General features: G+C 39.4%; 1 protein-coding gene across 3 annotated transcripts in view; it reads left to right on the top strand.

Moving 5' to 3' along the window:
• The window catches only part of FUT9 (fucosyltransferase 9), a 119,831-nt gene extending 96,060 nt beyond the window's left edge, over positions 1-23,771 (top strand). Inside the window, exons 2-3 of one of the 3 annotated variants that reach the window (XM_075414347.1) lie at positions 5,483-5,561; positions 15,742-23,771. In XM_075414347.1, coding sequence (XP_075270462.1) covers positions 5,525-5,561; positions 15,742-16,829 — 1,125 coding nt within the window. In that variant the 5' untranslated portion in view covers positions 5,483-5,524 and the 3' untranslated portion in view covers positions 16,830-23,771. Of the gene's footprint in view, positions 1-5,482; positions 5,562-8,936; positions 9,218-15,741 lie in introns of those variants that run through there. The other 2 variants (XM_075414348.1, XM_075414346.1) reach the window with 2 other exon arrangements.
• The last annotated feature ends 1,344 nt before the right edge of the window (positions 23,772-25,115 follow it).

Here is a 25,115-nt window from a genome sequence, read left to right as displayed (position 1 = left end):
ATGAATTCACTTCAAATATGTGCTTGATCAGATTGACATAAGGCAGAAACAACTCACAGCTAGTTTTCCATCTCTGGTTTCTAATGAATATTTCTAGCTTGGAACAATTTGAAACAAGGATTTGTTGTTGTTGTTGTTCTAGTTGTTTTAAAGGAAGCAAAACACATTCAGTTAGTACATATATTAGATATGGTGTACTTATCTATTACATAAACACGCACTAGCTGCCACCTGCTGATTATCCCATAACTGAACACCAAAGACTGATTTACAAAATCTCCTCCCGTCTTCATATATATTTGTACAATGCCTTCCTTGTTCTGACTTCTCCAAACTTTCTTTAGTGGTAAATCTAGAATGAATAAAGCTCCGCAAGAGACCGATGCTACACAGAAGCCGAGTTCTGCTGAAGATAGATTTTCCCAGCCAGCCAGCTAGTCTCCGCAGTGTTAAGGAAGGAAACAGTATGTGTGCACTCAGGTCATCCTCCTCTCATTCTCATATGCAGAACAGAGCAAAACAACCACCTTTGTGAGTACAGAATATTTAAAATAGAATAAATTCCAAAGTATTTAACTTACATTTTAATCTTCCCTTTTGGCATTGCAGAGCACAATTTCACAACAATAAATAACAAAACCAGATGATAAGGTGTCGGGAATGACATAGGAACCTGAACAGAATAACTCAGAAAATAAACAGAAGATATATGGAAAAAACATTTGAAAGAGTTTATTCTAAACTGCCCCTAGAATTCTTTTTTTTTTTTTAGACACCCGCATAAATCTTAGACTTTTGTATTGGCAGTTAAAATTAATCAGCTAGGAACAGCTGGTTAAAAACAATTATCATATTTGTCATATTCATGACTCAAAACCTGAAAACAAAAATACTTGAAAGAAACTGACTGATAATAACAATGAAGCTGATAATCATTGCTGATACTGAAAATGCAAAAAGAGACAGAATACAAATGAAAAATATGTTGGATTTTAAGAATCTTTTACCTTTAAAGCTTTCTATTCATATCAACTATGTCTATAAACATGCTTGTTCGCTTATTAGGAAAGATTCTCGAGTAAATCCACCCCATTCCCCCACAACATATTTCATCAGCATCCTAGTCTGAACGACTGCCTTTTCCTCCTTGTTAGAGTTTTTCCAAAAGCCTAAAGGCAGAATTCTCATCTCCAGATGTGTATGCAGAGGTCTTATTCATCTCATGCTTTAAATAATCTTCAGGGTTGTGGGATTCAGCCTGCTGCTGTCCTTCTTGCTGAAGGAACTGTTTGAGAGCAATGTTTTCTTTCATGTCCTCTATGATAAAAGGGTTAAGATATATAAGAAAGAAAAAGATTTTATTTCTCATATAATTACAATAATCCTCATCTCCACTTTCCGCCTCCTCTTCCCATCCACCCCTCCCCAGCTCAGTGCCTCAGTGAATTCAATGCTCTGTTTCTCTCCCTCCTGTTTGCCACTATGGCAGCAGCAGCCACTCCATTGCCTTCTGCACCTGCTGGCTGTCAGATCGCGAAGCAATAGCAAACCTCATTATGCCCACACCCAGCAGGTTGGGCAGCAGTTTCCTATGCATCCATAAGCATACATGTGTATGTGTATATACTTACATACATACAGATATATGAAAGGGTATGGATACAAAAAGATATAAATCAGAACTGATAAGACATGTTTCAGGGAATCTAAGAAATGAAGTGTGTTAGAAATAACACATAAATTGTGTGTATTTATATTTATATATGTGTGTGTGTGTAAATATGTATTTATATTTATAAACTGTTGCAGGTGTGAAAACTCAGGCACACTTTCAAAGTGTGATTAAATCTTTCCTAAGGTTACAGACAGTTTGTGTCTGTGTGTATGTGTGTATATGGGAGAGTGTTTATTATTTGTAGCTTGTTTCAGCATTTCAATTCCCTGATCTCTGTCTTACATCTGTCTTACCGTCTCCTGAGTTGGCTTAGGTTTTTCGTTTCTAAGTTAACTTTAATCACAAAAGAATAGCTTTTGAGCTCTTTTCCTCACTCTTTACGTCTTGATGCAATCAACTGAAAGAACAAAACCCTAACTGTACTGAAATTAATAGAAAGTTTCCTACTGTTACTGTGAGCAAGATTTCATCTCTGATACTTCTTGTCTTCCAGCAAATCCAGCTTTGCTGACAGTTTCGACTATAGTTCTGAAAAAGGGTTGTGGTTTTTCTTATTGTACAGATCAAGGGGTCACTGACTTAAATCTGATTAAATCTTCCATTTCGCTTTACTAACCTATTACAATCAAGAAGATTAGGATGTGTTTTCAGAGATTTAAAAAAAGATACATGCCAGAGATATCTGATCTGAATAAACATAATATGATTAGTCTCTGGTGACATTTGTTTGACAGAAAATATTCTATCCCACAGGCTCAATTCTTTTGATATAAATTAAAGTCATCATTGTCATATATCTGTTAGTATCTTTATGATATTGTGGAAATCACTTCATCTTTCTGGGACTTTGTTTCCACCCCTCCTTTAGTCCCCATATAGCAGTTTCAGTAATAATTTTCTGACTGTGCTGTGATTAAAACTTAATTAATACTTGTAAAAGTCCAAAAGATTCTTTAAGGCATTTCAGAAGTGGGAGTATTATTATTACTAGAGCAGCATTTTATTTTGCTTGTATGGTACTTCTAATTCGTAGATTTAAAAGTATTTTATTAAAGAAGTGAAAATGTCATTAGTCTCATGCTACAGGTGTCAAAAATTAGACAGAAAGTGATTAACATTTAAATTAACACAAATGAAATTCAACTCAACTGAACTCAAACTGACAGAACATCCAGGAAGTCCTTCTGCCACTTTGTTCTCTGATCATATACGAGACTTGTCAGGCACCAGTAGATTCCAATTATCATGGCAAAACTGTGCTGTCCATCATCAGACCAAGATGCTGCTCTGTAAGATCAAGATTTCCTAATATTATTATTATTGCTTTTGACTTCACTCCCTTTATGAAGACTTATGAGAGATATATCTATATATCACATATATTATGGACCTAGGCAAGCTCGAGAAGTGGGCCTGTGTGAACCTCATGAGGCTGAACAAGGCAAAGTGCAGAGTCCTGAACCTAGGTCAAGGCAACCCCCGATATCAATACAGGCTGGGAGATGAAGGGATTGAGAGCAGCCCTGCCGAGAACGACTTGGGGGAACTGGTGGGTGAAAAGCTGGATGTGAGCCACCAATGTGTGCTCGCAGCCCAGAAGGCCAACTGTATCCTGGACTGCATCAAAAGAAGCGTGGCCAGCAGGTCGCGGGAGGTGATTCTGCCCCTCTACTCTGCTCTGGTGAGACCCCACCTGTAGTCCTCCATCCAGCTCTGGAGCCCTCAGCACAAGAAAGACATGGACCTGTTGGAGTGGGTCCAAAGGAGGGCCACAAAAATGATCAGGGGGATGGAGCACCTCTCCTATGAGGACAGGCTGAGAGAGTTCAGGCTAGAGAAGAGAAGGGCCCATGGAGAGTGGAGATTTTATTGCGGCCTTTCAGTACTTAAAGGGGGTTTGTAAGAAAGATGGGACAAACTTTTTAGTAGAGCCTGCTCTGATAGGATGAGTAATGGTTTTAAACGAAAAGAAGGTAGATTTAGACTAGACATAAGGAAGAATCTTTTCGCAATAAGGGTGGTGAAACACTGGAACAGGTTTCGCAGAAAGGTGGTAGATGGCCCATCCCTGGAAACATTCAAGGCCAGGTTGGACAGGGCTCTGAGCAACCTGATCTAGTTGAAGATGTCACTAGTCCAAACCACTTTTTGCAAGTGGGTTGGACTAGATGACCTTTGCAGGTCCCTTCCAACCCAAACTATTCTCTTATTCTATGATTCTATATATTGTAGCAGAAATCCAATTTAATTTGACTGGGAGGGAGACTTTTTGGTATTTTAGTTTTTTGTTTTGTGTGGCACCTGACCATACCTGATCACACAGATAAAAGGCTGCACTCAAAAACCAGTTTGTGCCTCAAGTGTGAGTCTTGAGCCCCAAGTCTTGTTAGGGTGCCCAGACCACCTGTCTAATGCAGGAAATTAGTTAGGATGGACACACACAGCACAAGAGTTGGAAGAGGTTGCCCAGAATAGAACGGGGTTGTGTCTTCCTCCATTGCTCACCAAGGCACATCCAGTGCTCTGAAGCAGTGGGTCCTTCCTGGGATTCAGAGCTGGGAGTCTTCTCTTGAGATCAGGGAGCTAGCCCCTTTCTTTTATGAAGAAATTACGGAATTACACCTTTTACGGAATACAGACTGATTTTTGTGATCTTTCCAACAAAGGAAATCCAAACCAGCTCTGCCACCTTCCCTTTACAAGGTTGAAAACTGCACAGGGATGGAAGCTGACTCCACTCTCTACTGCCGCAGATGTGCCCCATGGCATAAATCATTTGGGAGTCAATAGGCAAGAGACAGAAGGAGGTCAACAGAAAATAGTAGCATCTCTATTAGCAGCTAGGGCACCAATAAGGAAGAAAGGATTCTTCTCCACTACGGCTAAAGCTACGCATATATGTAAAATCAACAGCCATCATCTCCTAGGAGCTAGGACATCTTTAAAGAAAGCAAGATATCTGGGTCTGTATCACTTCAGGCTGAAGTAGGATTCATATCTACTAGGTCATAGCTTCAGTTGCTGCATAAAGTGACTTCGTCTTATGCCTGCTCTTTAAAATCAGACAAACGAAAAGTAGCTGCTACCACTGCTTTTAAGACAGAGTCTGTGCTTGTAGGCACATCTACATCCTCAGGGCTGAGAGCTGGGGAAATAGGTAGTTTATCTATTTTGAACGGCTCTTCCCTGTGAAGAATGAGCCCCTTCTGGGGATGTGCTGGCACCAGGCTGCTAAGTGCGCAAGAGCCTGAAAAACAGAGGGCCAGGGAGAGTTTAAACATGACCAGCATTAAAAGACGAATGATCAGAGGTTTTCAGGATTGCTGTTTTGGAATCATCTACCAACGTTTCCCCTGAGCCCTGCTAGCAGTGCCTGTTTCTAGTTCGGGGCTCCTTAGGACTAAGGATAGCCTAATCAACCACGGGTTTATTACTCTCATCATTCTTGTCATCAAATTAGTCATACCCACCTTTGCTAAGCTGTCTTAACTGGAGCGATTCACAGACTGTTTGCAAAGGTAACTGCCTGCCATCATTTTTCTTTACACCAATGCCCTCAAAGCAGAGGAATACAGAATTAAATAGAGTGTTACTGACCTCATATCTAGCTCCTTTTTTTACCCTTTTCCAATTTATTTCCCTTTCTTGCTCTCTTTCTCCTTGTATTTCCTCCTAGTTATCTCTGCTGACTTTCTTTAGAAAGTTATTTTCTAAGTAAGATGGCTATATAAAGTCTTCCTCATGTAGTAGGCACCAATGAAAACTCTTTCTTTCCCCTGTTTTAACAACTCTTTTTAATGCATACAGCAGGGTTGTACCAGAGAAGGATCATGGCCTGCAAACCTTAAGATGGGAAAAAGACTGCTTGGCAAATTGTACTTCCAAGGTATAGAAAATAATTTTATATTAACTTGTTACTGTAGTGGTAAAAACTTTGTTAACTCACTATGGAATTTTTGCACTATTAAGAGTAGAATAATGTATGACAGTAAAATCCAATAATTGAACATCAGAATGAACTGCTTTAACTTACAATGCAAATATTTAACATATCTTCTTAACAAGCATAAAAGGAAGACAGTAAGCTAAGAAATAACAAGTAGCTTGAGTCCTTTCAAATGAAGTACAATCTCTCCACTAACCATTGATCTGCTTTGTACACTGTACTGTCAACAGCCTCTGCAGAATATTCTGCATTCCCATATTCTAAGCTTAAGAGTTGCTCTAAGAGGCATCAGTGCATATGTTAACCTGGACAGTAAGTGGTAACAACAAAACATCATCTTGGAACACGTAGATGTTTGTAACTACTGGAGCAGTTTTTCAGACTATTGTTCCTTCAACGTGTTCGCTTTACATATTTGCTGCTTCTTGAGTGAAGGATTTCTTTTTTTCCTCTTCTACTGAAAAAGTCTTTTCAGTGACTTTTTGTTAAGCTTTGTATTTCTCAGCTTGTTATACTAGTAGTTCCAGCTCTCTGCTTCTCCTTTTGTTATGCACACAAAGAGATACTCCAAGAAATTAACCATTGGTTTCTCTCAACTGCTGTTTTGTTTTCTCAGAGGACTGTGTGGTTTGAGAGATTTAGGGATTGTTACTTTTGCTGGTTTACAACATCTACTATCTAAAATATATATTCTATTTAAAATATGCTTTCAGTCTTGCTATTTAATGTTTTAGGTTTTGGGTGTGTACATTTTTGTTTCTGTGTGTGTGCATATGTTTAGACTTCATAATATTATTAGAAATTATTCTGAGTTTACTTTGTACTGATCTTGCTCTTTCTCTCTGTGCATGAGTAAGAAGCCACTTGGACTCTTAAAAGTCTTCTGTTCTTATTTTCAGTGTCCAAACTTGGCTAATTTTCATAGCGACTTACTCATCTGTTTGGCCCAGCAAGACAAAGCACTTCATTTAAGGGACTTGTTTTATAATCACCTTCTATCTTACAACTACCAGCCTGTTTCTTTAAAATGTTTAGCACTATCAACACAAGTCATCTTGAAAACATAGCTGTTGGTGCACAATGGGAAAATGATTGGTGCTATTCTTCCATATTTCCAGTTGTCCATGAATTTAGTGCTGATGTCCTTACACTCACAAGTGCTCTACATTACATCATTTACTTGAATTTCACTTTTCCCAGACGGAAAATAAGCAACCATAATTTTTGGTACTCAGTATTTTATGATGTGAAGGATTTGTATTCTCGATACACAGACTCTAACCTGAAGCTTTGAGTCACTGCTGCTTTTTTATGAAAGTGAGAGCAGTGAGGAGCTCTGCTCAAGTCATTTAGACAACAACTAGCAGAACCTGGATAAGGACTCTCAGCCATCATGAGTCCTGTTGACCAACACTTAGTTACATCTTTGTTCAGAATAGTCAAGAAATCCAATTCAGTTGGCTGGATTTCTGAAACAAATGTCCATCCTTCCACCCTGTGAGAGGTAGAAAAAAAAAAAAAGTCTTATTTGCAAAGAATATGGACGTATTTCAAAAAAACAGGCCTATAAATCATCACCTCTTTTCTTCACTTTCCTTCTGGCTGTATTAGTAAATGCCATTCTCCCTTTCAGCCATAGAGCAGATTGCAACTGATTTGAGCACTGCAGTTTCTTTCTTTTCTCTCTAAGGCAGTTGTTGTCTCTCTGGCAACTAGTACCCATAGCACTTCCGACTTTGCAAATTAAAGCAAGCAAATTGACCTGCATCCTGAAAAAACAGTTACATCATTACGGGTCCCAAACCAGAGGTATAATAAGTTTCTTAAGCAAAAGCTTCCAGGCAGGCAGAGAAGTGAAATGTTAAGTAGAGATCAGATCATGAGGATTTTACGGTATTTTTTAGAGGTCTCTCAGGCTTTCTTTCTAGGCTACAGAGCTATCTCAGGAGTTATGCTGCCACTGGCAGAATCCTCCAGATCTATGCTGTTGTATCTGCAAAAAAGGCAGCATTAAATCCCAATTAAAATTTTCAAGCTTACCCATGCAGCAAGATTCAGCAGTGTAACTACTATACACAGCCTCTACCGTATCTCCACAAACAGCTGGTGCTTACAGCTCAGAAAGTCTTCCTTGGCTACAGAAGTAATGTCCCCCACAGTAAGTGTTCACTATTATAAGCAGGCATCCTCTGCTCTTTCCTGATTCCGATCGGCCTGCTTTGCACAGGGAAATGTTTTTCCATTGTACTAGGGAAATGCACACTAGGAAATCAGCCAGAAGCAACTGTGATTGTTGCGGAGAGCGACCTGGGTGTCCTGGTGGACGACAGGTTAACCATGAGCCAGCAGTGTGCCCTGGCTGCCAAGAAAGCCAATGGGATCCTGGGGTGCATCAAGAAGAGTGTGGCCAGCAGGACGAGGGAGGTTCTCCTTCCCCTCTACACTGCCCTAGTGAGGCCTCATCTGGAGTACTGTGTCCAGTTCTGGGCTCCCCAGTTCAAGAAAGATGAAGAGCTACTGGAGAGAGTCCAGCGGAGGGTTACAAGGATGGTGAGGGGACTGGAGCATCTCCCCTACGAGGAGAGGTTGAGGGAACTGGGCTTGTTCAGCCTGAAGAAGAGAAGGCTGCGAGGGGACCTTATAAATGCCTACAAATATCTGAAGGGTGGGTGTCAGGAGGATGGGGCCAAGCTCTTTTCAGTGGTGCCCAGTGACAGGACAAGGGGCAATGGGCACAAACTGAAGCACAGGAAGTTCCGTCTGAACATGAGGAAGAACTTCTTCCCTCTGAGGGTGACGGAGCACTGGAACAGGCTGCCCAGGGAGGCTGTGGAGTCTCCTTCTCTGGAGATATTCAAGACCCGCCTGGACAAGATCCTGTGCAGCCTACTGTAGGTGACCCTGCTTCGGCAGGGGGGTTGGACTAGATGACCCACAGAGGTCCCTTCCAACCCCTACTATTCTGTGATTCTGTGATTCTGTGATTCTGTGATTCTGGGATGTGGAGTTTAGCATATATGCACCATAAAGCCCGTGATTCTTCTTCTGCCACTTCATGCTCCATCTCTGGCTTAGCTCACACCATTTTTACAGCTACTGTGAGTGAACTAAGGCTTTCTGGTGGGCTGGTGGCCATCACAAATACATAGCTTGTGCAGGTATGTTATTCGGATTTCAGCTGGTCAGCTGCAGTTTTACAAGCCAGCCACAAAGCTACTGAAGAGCTTTTTCTGCAGTTCTGGCAGAATCAGAGAGAACAGCAGTTTGCTGTCCCCAGACCACATGGAAAGAAGGGAGAAAGAGACGGTTTGCTTCTGGAGCAGCTTTTCTTTGATCAGCTTCATTTGGTGCAGAGCCTTTTCAGGGCTTTTGAAAGAAGTGTGGACTGGCTTGTGCTGCATAGCCAGGATGAACTTTATCTTCAGGAAGATAAAAAGCACTTTCCTAGCAAGGCAGATAAAGTTTGCTACAAAGCTACTGCGGTGAAAAACTCCCTTTTCTGTAGCCAGCACAGTACGAAAAGCCACCACCCCTTTCACAGAACGCTATCGGTCATAAACTAGCTGTGATGTGGACAAGCCAACGTGGAAGTTAAGGTAAGAAAGGTCCTGTCTCTGCATGTTACCAAGTCTGGCAATGCTGCTGAGGTTTCTGACGCTTTGCATGCATGTATTTTCCAGTTGTGCCAGGGAGGGAATGGAGAGTACTCATGTTCCCTCTGAGACAAACCTAAAAGCTCATAATTAAAAAGCAACACAGCTGCAGTGTGGAGTGTCCTGACACTAATGCCAGATTGTCTGGAAAAGTTCCTTGCTGATAGAATTTTTGGATAATTCCACTTTTTTTTTTTCTTTTTTTCATGTGAGGCAGTAGGGGTGGGGATACGGTCACTCTGGTATGGACAGCAGTGCTGTAGGCATTTCTCTCGGTTATTCTGAGAGGCTCTGTGTCCCTGGCTGATGCCTTTTGCTGTACAGTTGGATCGCAGAAAGGAACCACTGAGCTGTTGCCTAAGCAGCTGGAGAGTGACAGTGTGCGACTGCCGTGGGGAGAAGGAGAGGACAGATGACAGTCACAGGGGAGGGCTGGGGGCTGCCGAGCCGTAACAGCACACTGTGTGTTGCACAGCAGTTGGGAGAAGGGAGCTGAGAATAGGGTTTTCCTTAGCAAGGCCTGAGGGGACAAGATTCAGAGATTCTCAAAAAAGCAGCAGTACTCCAGCTAGCAATTGACAGAAAGCTTTACAGTTTGCCTTTGAAAATAGGGACTTTGTTGTTGTTGCTGTTGTCCATGCAATTTTTCAGTTTCCTTCACATTTTCACTGTGTAGAGTATGGTTATTTCACAGTTTTCAAGGCAAGTTTCAAAATGGGGGAATTTTACTCATTTATTCAGCAATTCTTTGCAGTTTTAAACTGATGGCTTGCATTTTTATCAGGTGCAATTTACAAGAATCTCAGTTTAATATTATCACTGATCACAAGGCTGGAAGGATTCGTGTGAGGTCATCTAGCCCAGCTCTAGGACCTGGGGGCAGAATCTGATCTCTCCTTGCTTACTGGTGCTTGTCTAACCTGTTCTTAACAGTCTCCAGTGACAGGTTCAGCTCCATCCCTAAGCAATCCATCTTAATGGCTACCTGTCCTCAGGGTGCTCTTAGATAATTTTTCTAAAACTGTTCAAAATAAAAATTACCACTGTCAAATAAAATGAGACTATACTGTTCTCAAAGTACAAATACATGAAAACGGAATCTGAGGAATTGAACAAATAACCCGAAAATAAAGGAGGTGGAGAGGGGAAGAAACAGAATGTTGCGAACAATAGAATAAAAATATGCAGTCTGAGATTAACAGCTCATTCAGCTTTCAGCCTTTAACTGTACGCAGTTCTGTTGAGCTCTTTCATACTGGGCTGCTTTCAAAAATCTGTGGGACAGGCGTGGAAAGGCATGGAAGCAAGCCCATGTTTGGATAGTTGGGGGGGGGAAAAACACCATTCCATTTGCTACAGAGAAGGCATAAGTGGGAGCGGTGAGAGTTAATTCCAGTAAAAAGAAGCATTCTTCAGTCTCAGACAGCTAAAGTAGTTTGGGTCATGACCACACAGCAGTGTCTTGGAGATAAGAAGTCACACTCAGACTATCCTGAGGCAATCAGTTTTCTTGTAATACTGCAGGTGAAAAAGCTCCAGCTAATTCGAAGTGTGGTCTAAGCAAACACAGCTCTTAGCATAAATGCAGACATGCCATGGCCTAGGCTGATGAAAGATGCCAGAGGGCAGGAAGAGCCATTTCAGATGAGCCTTCTTTCTAACAATAGCAGTTGTTTGCTTGTGATTCCTACCAGATCCCACTGCACTCGTCTGTCCTTTTAATAGTCCTGGAGTATCTACCTAGCTAGATGTCTGCTTCTAAATGGGTCTACCTCTGACACCTCTGTTTGCCTCCGTGTCCTGCTCCTCAATCTTGCTTAGTCCTCTGTGCCAGAAATGCACAGTTTGATCCCAGGAGTGATCCTCAGAGACTATCGTGAGGTTGTTAAGTATTTCGTCTTGATTTATCCTGAGACCTAGTGATGATGAAGAGCCCTAAACAATTAAGAATTCTAAGGTGAGAAACATAACAAATGGGATTTTTTATTTATTATTCAGTGTCCATGAATTCAAAAATCTTTGCTCCAACTTCATTTTAAAATACTGTCCTTGACCTTTGGAAAGTCTCAGTACTAGACGAGTAATGAAAATTATACCTCTGCAGGAAGTGATATATTTTGGGCTACTGGCAAAACTTTGAGGGTATACCAGAAAAACTGGTGTGTAAAAATATACCAGGGAAACAGGCGTTGGTATCATTGACCAAAAAGGTTATATCTTCTCCCTCCTGCAGTGTTGCATAACCAGAAAATGAATGAAATGACTGAGAAGTCACTGTTGTAATGAAGCCAAACAATTCCCATAAAACTCCATTTTATTTCTTAGTGAGCGTGGTGCATTCACAGAACAGATAGATTTTTGCAAGTCTTGCCTGGTGTGCTTGGGGTTAACGCTACTGGTACCCTGTTACTATCTCCCTGTTTGTGTTGCCGCTAAATGGAGTTGCTTACTGATGGAATGCCAACTTTTGCACTTAAAAAGGAGCCTTGCTAAGTTTTGTACTGAGAAAAATAGTCTTGTACTGATGAAATACTACGCTTTCAACCTGGAAAAAAAGCAACTAGAAAATACTTGCTATGCCACAACACTCTGAAATGTGCTTTATAACAAAACTATCAAAAACACCGAATTTCTCCACTTGGCAAAAGTCTCAGTAAACACATTTCTTTGACAAAGTTTTCTTTTCAGAACCTGGCATGCCAGAGTTTCATGGGGGAGGGGATCTGCAAAAAGGAAATTTGTGCTTCTGTGGTGGAAGGAAAGCCATGAAAGAGGAAGGGTCAGCTAAGGTTACTTGTCTGGATGTCTTGTAACAAACGTCCCCTAGCGCCACCTTTATAGTGAGAATCACAGCAGGAGATTGATGGTTATATTGGACATGAAAGGAAATAAATAAATATGGAAAAGACCCATGCTTTGGAGAATATTAAGAAAAAAATATTGCATGAATTCTAGTGGATAAACAAAAAAATACAACATATACTTCCGAGCAGTACGGACAAGGTACGTCTCAAGAAAATAGAATTTGTCAATAGGTGCTTACCATATTCCTTCCTTATGCTACCGCCTGACTGCATACAGGACTCAGTCCCAAAAGCCACGAAGGCAGAGTTTTCTGGTCCATTCCACAGGTTCCTCAATCTGCTTTATGGAGCACAGAAGTTATTGCTTCTGAGGTTAGCACTTCATCATGAAAAATTACTGCTATTCTCAGTGCATGTCTTAATCGTTATTACTGGAGTTACCACAAAATGGAATAGAAAGATAGGATTTCATGGCAAAACCCTGTCCGGTTCCTCGGGGTATAGGTAAGTGGTATTTTTAGAAGTCTGCTCAGGTCTGCTGCTTCCTTGCAAGCCTCTCATTCCAGGTTTTAATGGGTCTTGCTTTTACAACCCTTTTTCACCATCCCGTTAGCAAGAGCTTCAAAGTGAAGCATGCTGGTGATGCCTATGCTTCTCTTAATGGATATATGAGTCTGTATAATGAATAGTCAGTTCTCTGAATCCACAGGATGGAAAACTAAAAAAATCTATGCTGGCTGCAGGCTAGTGTTTCGGCAAAAGGCAAAATCTAAGCTCCATGTTCCCACATCAGTAGGGGACACATGAGTTCAGAGGACAGCAAACCAATGTGAGGAAACAGATCTGGAAGGGATTAAATAGGTAAAGTCACCTGTTTAGTATTGTGAGATGTTAATATTGGTATTCTAGGCAGCATGTGTTTATCCTCACATTGGCATTACAATTCAAAAGCTTCCTACACAAATGCAACACCGTGGACACACTAGAATTTCAAGCAGAGAACTGAATAAGTAATATCTGTCCATTTCCTATGTAGCAAGAATTGCCATGTGATGATGCAGGAACACAACAGTTCCTCCCCTTTACTCCTTTCAGGACCATTTTGCTGAAAGCAGAGAGGACCTGCTAAAGTATGTCCAAAAGAAAGAGGCCAAGACAACAGAGTCAGAGTCAACTCGCTACTATATTTTGTATAAACATATTGAGTATCCGTGCTCTGGAGAGGCCGGGGATGCCCCATGCTGGACATGGCCGGTTCCAGCCGGATCCAGCCAACCCCACCGCAGGGCACGGCTGAGCCCAGCAGCCAAGACGGTGGCTCCTCTGGGAAAGCGTGTGTGAGAAAGGGACAAGCAGTGAGGAACAAAAGGAAAAAATTTGAGAAACAACCCTGTGAGCCCCAAGGTCAGAGAAGGAGGAGTTGCTCCAGGCAGTGGAGCAGAGATTCCCCTGCAGCCCACAGGGGACCATGGTGGAAGAGGTATCCACACTGCAGCCTGAGATGTTCCCCATGCCAGAGCAGGGGGATATGTCCCGAAGGAACGGCAGCCCATGGAGAGCCCACGTAGCAGCAGAGGTTTTTTCCCTGAAGGGACTGTATCCCATGGGAAGGACCCATGTTGGAGCAGGGGAGAAGTGTGAGGAGGAAGGAGCGGCCGAGGGGATCCTCTGTGGACTAAGTGCAAGCCTCCATTCCCCATCCCTCTGCACTGTTCAGGGCCAGGGAGGAGGTAGAGGAGTCAGGAATGAAGGAGAAAGTTGAGCCTGGGAAGAAGTTTGGGGGGGAGGTATTATTTTAACTTTTGTCTTTGTTTCTCACTATCCAAATCTATTTTAATTGGCAATAAATTACATTAATTTTCCCCTAAGTGAGTCTGTTTTGTCTGTGACAGTAATTGGTGAGTGATCTCCTTGCCCTTACCTCGACCCATGAGATTTTAGTCTTATTTTCTCCCCCTGTCATGCTGAGGAGGAGGAGTGAGAAATCAGCTGGGTTGGTGTCTGACAGGCAGCCACAGTTAACTTACCACAATAACTAAAACCAGAATTAAGACCATCTGCCTTCCCAAAAGAGGGGAGACATGGCAAATTCCCTTTTTCTCAGGATGTAATGTTAGAGTAAAGCTAAGCATGATGTTCCCTCCTTTTTCCTTTCTTCAACGATGAATGTGAAAACATTTTTGTTGTAACTGTAGTGCTACACTCACACATCAGTTTTTAATGCTCACAAAGCAGCAAAGTTACGTTGCAGTGATGGACCTCTGAATCACATTACACTATGTCTTCGTTCTGAATTTAAACACTTATTTCACAGGTTAGAGGAGATATGCTATGAAACTGGCTTAAAAGGCCTGAAAATCTCTTTCTGCTTTCTGTGATTTTGAATTATTTATCTGGTTGATTTTTACATATTATATACTTTATCTATGTATTTAGGGGTGGGATTTCTACAAAAATTTTTGTGGAGCTAGCTAGTAAAGATAACCAAACCACAAATAACTGAAAAATATGCAGAAAAGGAAAGCCAGCCAACTTATATCACCATTGAAATGCACTGCAGAATTCCCTTTCAACAATAGGCCAGTATATTCAGAGCATTTCTTTTCGGTAACTGACTTCCACTCTTTTTTCCTTGTATGTCACATTGCTATTTACGTGGTTAACTGTTTTTATTATTAGGACACTTCTGAGTTCTAGGGCTATGTTCAGGAGCAAAGGTTAGCAATAAGCAACTTCTAACTTTGCTAGGTTTCATGAGAACCATACAGACAAGAAGTTCTGGAAAGAGATTTATTACTGCTCTTATGAAGAGACAATGAGAAAGAGGACAAAGGAGGCTACATGAACTCCTCATCCCTTTTTCCCCATGGAAAAAATGGTACCTCACAAATATGCAGCATCTCTCTACTTTTCCTAATTTTTAACACAGGGCTGTGGCATAAAAACATAATCAAATATTTAAGGACATCTTTTTACTCATTTATCTTTACATGGGAACTATGTGAGGCTGCATATGGGAGCAGAAGAGCTGAGAACCTCTATTGCTGCTTTCCTTCTCTAGCTATTTTAGGAGCCCTCTGGAGAAGTGAGAGTGTTCATCCCTATGAATGTTCATCCCTGTGTAGCCATCAGACATGAAGTAGTTTTCTAACAGTCTTATTGATTACAGAATTAAAAGTTACAGTACCTTCCTTTTTCAGTCCTCTAATCCTATCTCTTCCATACGTATATACACACAAATATGCACAGACCAAATCTGCAGCATGTTTTCCCTTACGCAGACAAAAGAACAGAATAAAAGGGTGATTTTGTCTGTCTTGTGTGTCTCTCAAACTCTTGGCCTAGGTTTTAAGCAAAAAGACTTTTCAAGATACATACTGATTTATATCAAGTACGAGATGGATTAAAATCCTGCTTTTGATTTATGTCAATTATTTTCTAATGTGAAGAGAAGAAATACAGCATTATCCAATAATTTGTCAAGAATAGCAAGAAGGAATCCACACTCTCTCCACTCAAAGGAAATTTCTGCGGTTACAGCTCAGTGATATTGAAGTGCTACCCATTTTGATGTCTGATGTTGTCTTGCTTTAATAGGACATATATATGTAATTTAATACCTGATGTTATTTTCTCTCTTTCTCTTCCTCTCTTTTTCTTCAGAACAAATTATGACATCGACTTCTAAAGGAATTTTCCGGCCATTTTTTATTATCTTCATTGTCCTTGGTTGTTTCATGGCATTTATACTAATTTATATTAAACCAACAAATAGCTGGATCTCTGGCCCTATAGAATCAGCCAGCTCAGTTTTGAAAATGAAGAGCTTCTTTTCTTCCAAAACTGATAATCTTAATGAGACTACTATTTTGATCTGGGTTTGGCCGTTTGGTCAGACATTCGATCTAACATCCTGCCAAACAATGTTCAATATCCATGGGTGCCATCTGACTATTGACCGCTCGCTATATAACAAATCCCATGCTGTTCTCATTCATCACAGGGACATTAGCTGGGATCTGACTAATTTACCTCAGCAAGCCAGGCCACCATTCCAGAAATGGATTTGGATGAACTTGGAGTCTCCCACTCATACTCCACAAAAGAGTGGCATTGAACACCTATTCAACCTGACCCTGACTTACCGGCGTGATTCAGATATTCAGGTGCCTTATGGCTTCATGATGGTCGGTACAAGTTCCTTCACATTTGAAGTGCCAAGTAAGGAAAACTTGGTCTGTTGGGTTGTAAGTAACTGGAACCCTGAGCACGCTAGAGTCAAGTATTACAATGAGCTTAGCAAATACATTGAAATCCATACCTACGGACAAGCCTTTGGAGACTACGTCAATGATAAAAACTTGATTCCAACAATCTCCACTTGCAAATTCTACCTTTCCTTTGAAAATTCAGTCCACAAAGATTACATTACTGAGAAACTTTACAATGCTCTTCTGGCCGGATCAGTACCAGTCGTACTGGGCCCTTCAAGAGAAAACTACGAGAATTACATTCCAGCAGACTCTTTCATACATGTGGAAGATTTTCTTTCCCCAAGAGAGCTGGCAGAATATCTTCTGATGCTCGACAAAAACAACAAGATGTACCTTAGTTATTTCAACTGGAAGAAAGATTTCTCTGTGCATCTTCCTAGGTTCTGGGAATCACACGCATGTCTTGCTTGTGATCATGTGAAAAGACACCAGGAATACAAGTCCATTGGAAATTTAGAAAAATGGTTTTGGAATTAACTTGTTTGTGTGTGTGTTTGCACTTTTTTGAAGAAGCCAGAAGAAACATCAGTCCAAGTGGAGAGGAAAGCAAAAGTTATAAAAGAAGGAAAAGAGAACCTTATGTCATGGTTTATCAGCTATCCTGTTTTGGCTATCCTATTTATATTTTGTAAGAGATTTTAAAAGATCAGCAGCAGCAGCAGTCATCAATACTCAGTTTTAAATTATAATGTGCATACTAATTATGTGCACTGAAGAATATTTGATTGTTTACTATAATTTTTAAAAAAGATTTTCCACATTTTCTGTGAAATATGTCCCATTTGTACACTTAAAGTAGTCATTTTTAACACTTCTTTTTTATTTTTAACATTTCATTTGCTGTTTAACCTATTTGGAAAATGAGGACACAACTTTTAAATGCCAGAGAGAATTTTAAGAACATAAATTGCTGTTCCAGTCTGAAATGTGTGTAATATTTAAAAGGTACAAGTTCTTTTATGGTTCATGTTACATTTTAAGAACACAGTAAAGTTCAACACCTACCGTTATTCCAGTGTGATCAATTGCACCCATTTTTAAAGGCAATGAACTTAAAAACAGAGTTTTAAAAGGTGTTACAATAGTAGATAGTCTTTTTTTCTAAAAATGTTTCCTAACAGACAGCTCCATTAAGTTACTTTAAGAATATGTCTTTTCTTATCCTCCAAACAATAAAGGAGTCAGATATAGAGAAGATGGACAACCTTAGTGACCAAAGCCCAGACTCACCCAATTTTTTAGTGTATTTAAATGTAGCATGTCCTTAAGTGTCATCGTGTCTCAAGTACTGTTTACCCAAACCAGGGCTGTAAATGGTGTTATACTGATACAGAGATAGCTAAACAGATTTTAACACACAGATTTGGTGACATCAGCCTCCTCAACTGAATTCAGTTGGTAATAATGGATTTTTAGAAATAGCTTGTTGAGAAATTTCAGCAATTTCTCTCATGTAATTTCTTGAATAACTGTGAATTTTTCCCCAATTCTATAAAGATCTGTTGAACTTTAATTGTACCTGGACAACTTGCTGTTGTGTCTCACGAATGTGGAAAAAAATGACCAAACATTTTATTTTATGAAATAAATATATTGAAATTCAGTAAATAAGTTATCAGGCTGACATATTCAACCATTCAAGTTATAAAGCTAATGAGTTTTGGTTTTTGAAAATATTTTATGCCACAGGTATAAACAAACGGAGTCTTAAGAGCAGCAGTTGCTATTAAATTGGAATATTTGCTCTGATAGCACATGTGAAAATGTGATGATTGTCATGATTGTTTAAAATTTCTGTTTTTAACATGCATCATTTGATTTTATTACCTTTTTCTTTCAACTAAGACTTAAATATCTGATTGTTATGTATATTCACATGTACAATGTTGGTTTAATGACATAGATGTATGGATAAGTTTTGGTATCAAGTGAAAGCCAATAAGTTTGTTTTTTCAGGTCAAAATGTTACAAATCACACCTTCTATTAAAAAAAAAAAAAAGTTTAACTGGAAAAACTTCAGGTTAAGTGATGTATAAGACCTTGATCAAGCAAAGCAGTTGATCAAGTACTCAAGATTAAATTTGCAGACAACAGTGTTGCTGAAGTCACAGAATAAGGAATAAACAGTGATAAACATTTAGCAAAAGATAAGGTGATTTGTCAGATACTTTTTTTACCCCAGGATGGAATAGAAACACAGAAGGTTGTAAGAGTAATGTCGTTACATTTCTAAAACAGGAAACTTCACAGAAAGGTTATAGAAAAATTTGTGCTCTCCCTATGGCTTTCGAAGCTGTTTTCTGATCCAGATATTTATTTATACTATTCATTGCTGTCTTTGAAAACTAGCTTGCAATACACAGTAAACCTCCTAAACTCACCAGCATTCCAGTGTGAAACAAGATAAGTTTACCTTGCATACTAATGCAATATAATGAAACCCAGCCTTCTAAAAACAAAGCACTGACATGGCTGTAATGTGAGTAGTATTTGTATCATTTTGAAGGCAAGCTGCTATCACCTGCAGTTTGTCTTACAGGACATCATACCTTTTGTTTTCAGGAGGGCTGTGAAATACTCAGCCACTGAATATGTCACTGCTTTGGCTGGATAATCTGATTCCCTTGATGCTGGAATTTGGAAGTTCTTTGCATTGATCTCCGTGGAAATACATTCACCCCTTGATGAACATGCACAGTCCCTTATTTCATTCCTCATTTCAGATAATGGGAGTTGTGCTGTGTGTTACAAGGACTTATGTCAAATCAGACTTGTTTCTTGGCATCAGGATTCAACTGATAAATTCTTCTACTAATAACAAGTAAGCACAATAATAAGATACATGACTTGTTACTACAAATATCAATTGGTGCATACACAGGAAAGTTTTGAAATGTATGCTAAATTTTAAGCCTGTAAGTAATGTCATTACCTCTGTGAGCACTAGATCCAGTCAGCATGTCTAATCTTGTGCTGAATTTTAAGAAATGTGAAAGTCTTTTGCTGGAACTGGAAAGAGAGTTGTTCTCTTCACATAAAATCCACACAAGGCTTGCATACTTTGCATTCAGGATGCATTGACAAAATTGTTTCAAAAATTAATAAAACAGGAGAGAAATCTAATCCTGATTGAAATGACCAAGAATCATGATCAAATCCTAAACAAAAGACATGACCCTAATGCCTCATCTTGACATTCTTGAAGAGTGTGGACTGGAACATAAGTGAGCCAGCAATATTATGAAGATCTGAAGGTGATCTACAGGTATCCAGCCTTAAGAAGTTCTGGACATAAAAAGCTTTGCTGATAGAAGATGAAGCATCTTCAGGCATGTCCAGCCTAGGTGGTAAATGATGTAAAGCAATGGATGTAAAACATCTGGACTCCATGCATGCATAAAGGCAGTCTACCTAGACCTACACACATAACTCACAGAAGACTGATTCCAGTCTATGTATAATATTAAGCGTTGTTATGTCTGTGCTCCTTCGGTGAACTATCCTACGTGAACAGCCAGTATAAATAGACTCATATAGTAAATCACTGTGAAGGAAAATGGGCAAAACCAATTAATTATGGAAGGGTAAACTACATGGAATCGGTTAAAATAGAGGACAAGGTATTATTTATGCCTTGGTACCACTGGCAAAAGAAGATAGTCGCACAAGAAAACAGAAATGAAAGATGAGAAATCACACCGATTCTTACTATTTTCTGAACAATTTTATTTCAGGCATTCAGTTTATTTATTTGCCAGCCCACAATAATGTTGCATATTCGCTTGTCACAAGTTAACTTGGCAGTCACTGAAGACAGAGAATAATCATTATTCTTTCTTTTACAATGGCTGCTCTTGGATCTTTTTAGGCTCTCTCTCGTGCACTGAGCTATGAACATTACTGCCTTTCTCAGCGTGGAAAATCAGACCCAAAACAGATGAAATACTAACTGCAGATGCATTGCTAACCCACTGAATGTGAACAGACATCAGATGTTCTGATGCGGCAGATCCTTCTAAAGCAGAGTTTTCCTTTCATTTCACAGACACTCAATGTCCACAGCAGCTCTTGCTCAGTGTGAGATCTCCGTTCCTTAACGAATCCTGGTTGCCAGATGCTTTGAATACCTCTTGCCATCCGAGATGGCTGTGCTCACAGTGAACAAGCAGCCTGAGCGAGGCCCACAGAATGTGCGAGACACAGCCAGCAACATCTTTGTCTTTTAAGAAACATATCAAATCAAATGAAAGTTGGACTGAGCGAGCATGAATGTGGGGATTTGTAGAGTTCGTGCAAGCTGAGCAAGGTACGGGAAATTGGCACTGCTGAGGGCAATAAACAGCTACTTACTGTTTCTAGCTACTCATGTTTGCTTCTCAAACAGGGCTTTAAAAAACATAAAAAAGACATAATTTTCTCCCATCTCTAATCAAGCAAGCTTCAGGTAAATAACCAATAACTTTTGCTGATTATTCAAGCAAGGGACTCCTGTCGGCCTTGTGTTATCTCTTTTATTAGATGAAAAAGAACATTCCGGGGGAAGAGTGTAGTCTGTCAGTACGATAATCGTATTTCTTATCTGACTTCAAGAATCCTTATTCTTATTTCCTTTTCTTTTTTGATTTTGAAGTAGTCTTTCATGTCCTCATACAACAATACTTTCTGAACTTTATTCAAGAAAGACCTTAAGCACATGAATATGACCACGAGACTAAAGCGCGTGCTTAAATTTAAGAGCATCTTAAACTCTTTAATTCATTGGGGATTCAAACAGCATGTTTTTATTGCCTTTGGGAATTGTGCCTGACAGCACAGTCCATAGCCAACAGAGGCCAATTTGTGTGGCCTCCTTTGCATCATGTGTGTCCATCCTGCGAGTGGACCGGCTACTCCACACTGAAAATCATGCGGACTAATTCTCGCTTAGTGTCCATCCAATATACCTTGGCCCTTGTCTTCTGCTTCAGCGTACTGTGTGTGCCACCATCGCCTCCTGCTATCTACTCAGCACGGCACTCCACCTTACAGCCGGCCTGTGCTGGGCCGGGTGAGCGAACTCGCACATCGTATGAGGAGCTGAGAGGAGCTGAGAGAAGCTGAGGCTTGCTGAGATAGATAGTTTTTTGAGGACTGTCCTAGGAAGAAAGCATAAAATCTAGTCATGAGTACATCCTTTTAATCTGGACTGAATGTGTCCTAGAGACGGTCCATCTCAGCCATACCTGATTTTTCCCTTGGAGGAAAATATTTGTTTGAGCCCACATGAGACTCTGCGAGTGAACAATTGCACGTGCAAAGTGAGAACAAACAGTGTGCCTGTGCAGGCTGACAAGGAGGCTTCTGACCTAATTAAACCTAATGGTGAAAGTTAATCAAATACTGAAGTGTTTCCTTGGTAAAAACTAGTGCATTATTCAGAAGAGAGTTCAGAAGACAGTATTTATTTATCTACTAGTTGGTGGGCTTATTCATTAATATTGGCTGACAGTTCTGTTTTGTTTGTTTGTTTTTAATATAAGTGATTTTTATATGTTAGAAATCCATCAATATGATTCATACAAAATAGTTATTTCAGCTTCATCTTTCACTCCTTGCTCAGGCAAATCTTCCATTGGAGTCAGCAGGTGATTTGGGAGATTCTTGTATCAGTAGGGCAGGAGCTGGGGTGAAAAACAAACTTCTTATTCATAGATGTTTCCCTTCTAATATTTGAATAACCAGTTCTAGTGCTGTAACCAAGCCTACCTTTAGACAATCAGTGTAAAATTCATACAGTTACATATGTTCATAAAAGGTACAGAAATGTCAAGAAATTGATTAAATAAACCATGCAGTAGTAATTTTAATTCACGGCACAACTGCCACAGAATGATACAGATGATAAAACCACAAACTCATGAGAAATAATTAGGCCTAGAGACATCACCCTGCAGTTTTCATATTGGAAAAAGTCACTTCATTACTCTATTGGAAAGGTAATTAATTGGGAATCTTTTATGTCACCATATTGTCAATGCAATTAACTGAAACCAACAGTCTCTGTGCAGTGAATAAATAGTTCAAAGATTCGCTCACGTGGCAGAAAGCCTTTCACCGCCAGGTAAATAGCCTGAATTATGAGCAGGTTGGTACAGAGCGCTGCATGGCAACCTCTAGCAGATGACTCGGTGACCTCAGTCAGGTTTCTCACTCCTGATTTCAGCCAAGGAGGCAAAGAACTGAACCGAGACTTGTCTGACATCTTCTGTGCATTTCTCGGCACACTCACGGGGTGGCTGAGGATGCTCTCGCTCCTGCAGCCTGTACCATGTCTGTTTACGATTACGCAGAATACTTAGGCATTCCAAGTAACAAGAATATTGGCATTTTTTTGAAATATAGTGCCAGTCTGTACAAATGAAGTATTTATTCTTGGGGGAACTTTTCATTAATATTCTTCACTAAATAATTATTAGGAAAATGATTTAATCATTGCAAATTGGCATTAAAAGCACTTGGTTTTATTCTTTATATGAATCATTCCAGTGAAATACAGGCTTTGAAGAAATCTTATCCCCCTGACTTGATACAGCCTGTTTGGATCCAGATAAAGGGACATGCATGATACCAAAATTTGAAAGATATGTGGTAAACCAACATTAATACATACAAATTTGTGATAAAATTTCCATAGAGCCTTGAAGCTGTACCTAACACTTCAGCAGTCACTAGACAAAAAATGTTCCCTTCAGTCCTTTTCTTTACATCATGACAGGAAAAGCCAGTCTGATAAATGCTGTTAGGCAAATAAATTAACCATAAAATCTGCATTTTCCTTTGCTGTTTTGTTTTGTAACACACATGCTCTAAGAAATGAGATTTAAAAGTTTGGAAAACTAACTCCCTTGGTGCAATTTAATGTTTTAAAGATTCAGTGGATATACTGAAGAGAAGAAAGTGAGAAGTTTTTCCATCTATACAAAATCCTAACGTGCCAAACTGTTTCCAGTGAATGAACAAAACAGTTAAAAATACTGACTTTTTATTAGGATTTGCAAAATCTTCTATTAACGCACTGTAATTTTGCACTATTTTGTAAGAAAAGAAAAAAGGAAAAAGAAAAAAGGAACTGAAAAAGAAATAGAAAATAATCTAAAAATAGATGCCAAATGTATAGTTTGTAAAATACTATTTTTCTTATATAAGATGTCATCACATTGTGAATCTGTGTTATTGTAAACTGTGAAAAATGTGATGTACTGTTGTTACACAGCCTACCAAGGGCCATTTCTAACACACAGATTAGTCACCTGGACTTGTTTATATGAAACATATTCATAAATCTGAGATCACTTTTATACTTATTTTTTGTAGGCTATTTTTCCACATTTACGGCACAACTGTTATTTTATATCAAACATTAATTTTGCTTTGAAATATTATTTGAATGGGTGGGTGGGTGGGTGTCTTAAATGTGCCAGCAATTCAAAACGGTAACAAAGATAATTCAGAAACTATTCTTTGCCAAACTGCAATGCTACTGAAATCGAAGACATTTTGTTGAACAAGCAGAAACACTGTCAATAAATGACAGTTTCTATTCCATGATAATGATGATAATGTTACATTTGCTAGGATAAATGCCTGGTAATTATGAGCTGCATTTCCATTCTGTCTTTCTGTATGTCAGGGAAACAAAACTGGGTGCCATCGCTGAATATTATAGATATTCAGCCACTCACATAATGTGCCATGGACTTCACCTCCAAAATATATTGATACGCACTAGGAGGAAAACAGTCAAGCTGCTCATCCTGATTCCAACCCACTTTCTGTGGTGGGTCATGTGAAAATGGCATAATTGATTCAAGTAAGACTGGTGCGATCTCAGTAAAGATATAAGTTCTGTATGTGGAAACATGGCACCACATTTACACTCTTAGTGCAAGATCAGGACTAAAGTCCCTTTCTTGTGTATTTGAGCTTACACACATACCACTGAGTGGGATCTGATATGAACCCTTGCTTCACGTTCTTAGCTAATGATCTTCCCTGTACCGACAACTTAATCTTTTATGTGTTTTACATAGTATATATATAATGCATAAATTAATGTGTAAGAAATAGTAACCCTGGAAAAGTGAATTTTAATAAAAATAATGAAAAACATTCTTACCTACAGGCACATTTTAAGATGCCACGTTAAAAGGAGATCTTGTTAAAAGCTACATTTTTTATTTATTAGTGATTGTATATTTTGCCCCATGATCTAGACATTTTGTAACAGGGATTCTACCAAGCTGTTCCTTTGTTCCCTTTGAACAATATCATCACCCTGAGATGCATCTGAAAAATGTAGAGGTTCAACCACTGATGTTTTTCAGTATTTTTTTAATTTGATGTTGTTGTTTAACTTTCTTCTGATTACCTATAGCTATGTTGAGAGTTTTCAACACAATCTGACTGCAGTCAGAAGATACCTACCGTATGAAACTACAGGTAACTAACCGTTTCAAGGACTTTCATCATTTATGTGAAATTAATATTTCAGAACTCTGATTCCAAGATTGTTAACAAGCAGCTCACAGACTCTTATTTATTGAGCACTGGAATTCTCCCCAAAGGATAAACACTGAATTATGTAAATAATAGTGCTCTATATAAGCCTAACAAATTATTGTAATAGGTATATTTAAAATAAAAAGAGAACATTCTAAGTGTATTATAGTCTTTGATCATTATTTCACAGGTCTCATGTCATTCTTTTTCTTCTTGCAGTAGTT

Source organism: Opisthocomus hoazin, chromosome 2 (genome assembly GCF_030867145.1).
Source record: "Opisthocomus hoazin isolate bOpiHoa1 chromosome 2, bOpiHoa1.hap1, whole genome shotgun sequence".
NCBI lineage: Eukaryota > Metazoa > Chordata > Aves > Opisthocomiformes > Opisthocomidae > Opisthocomus > Opisthocomus hoazin.
This window is presented reverse-complemented; position numbering and strand designations above follow the sequence as displayed.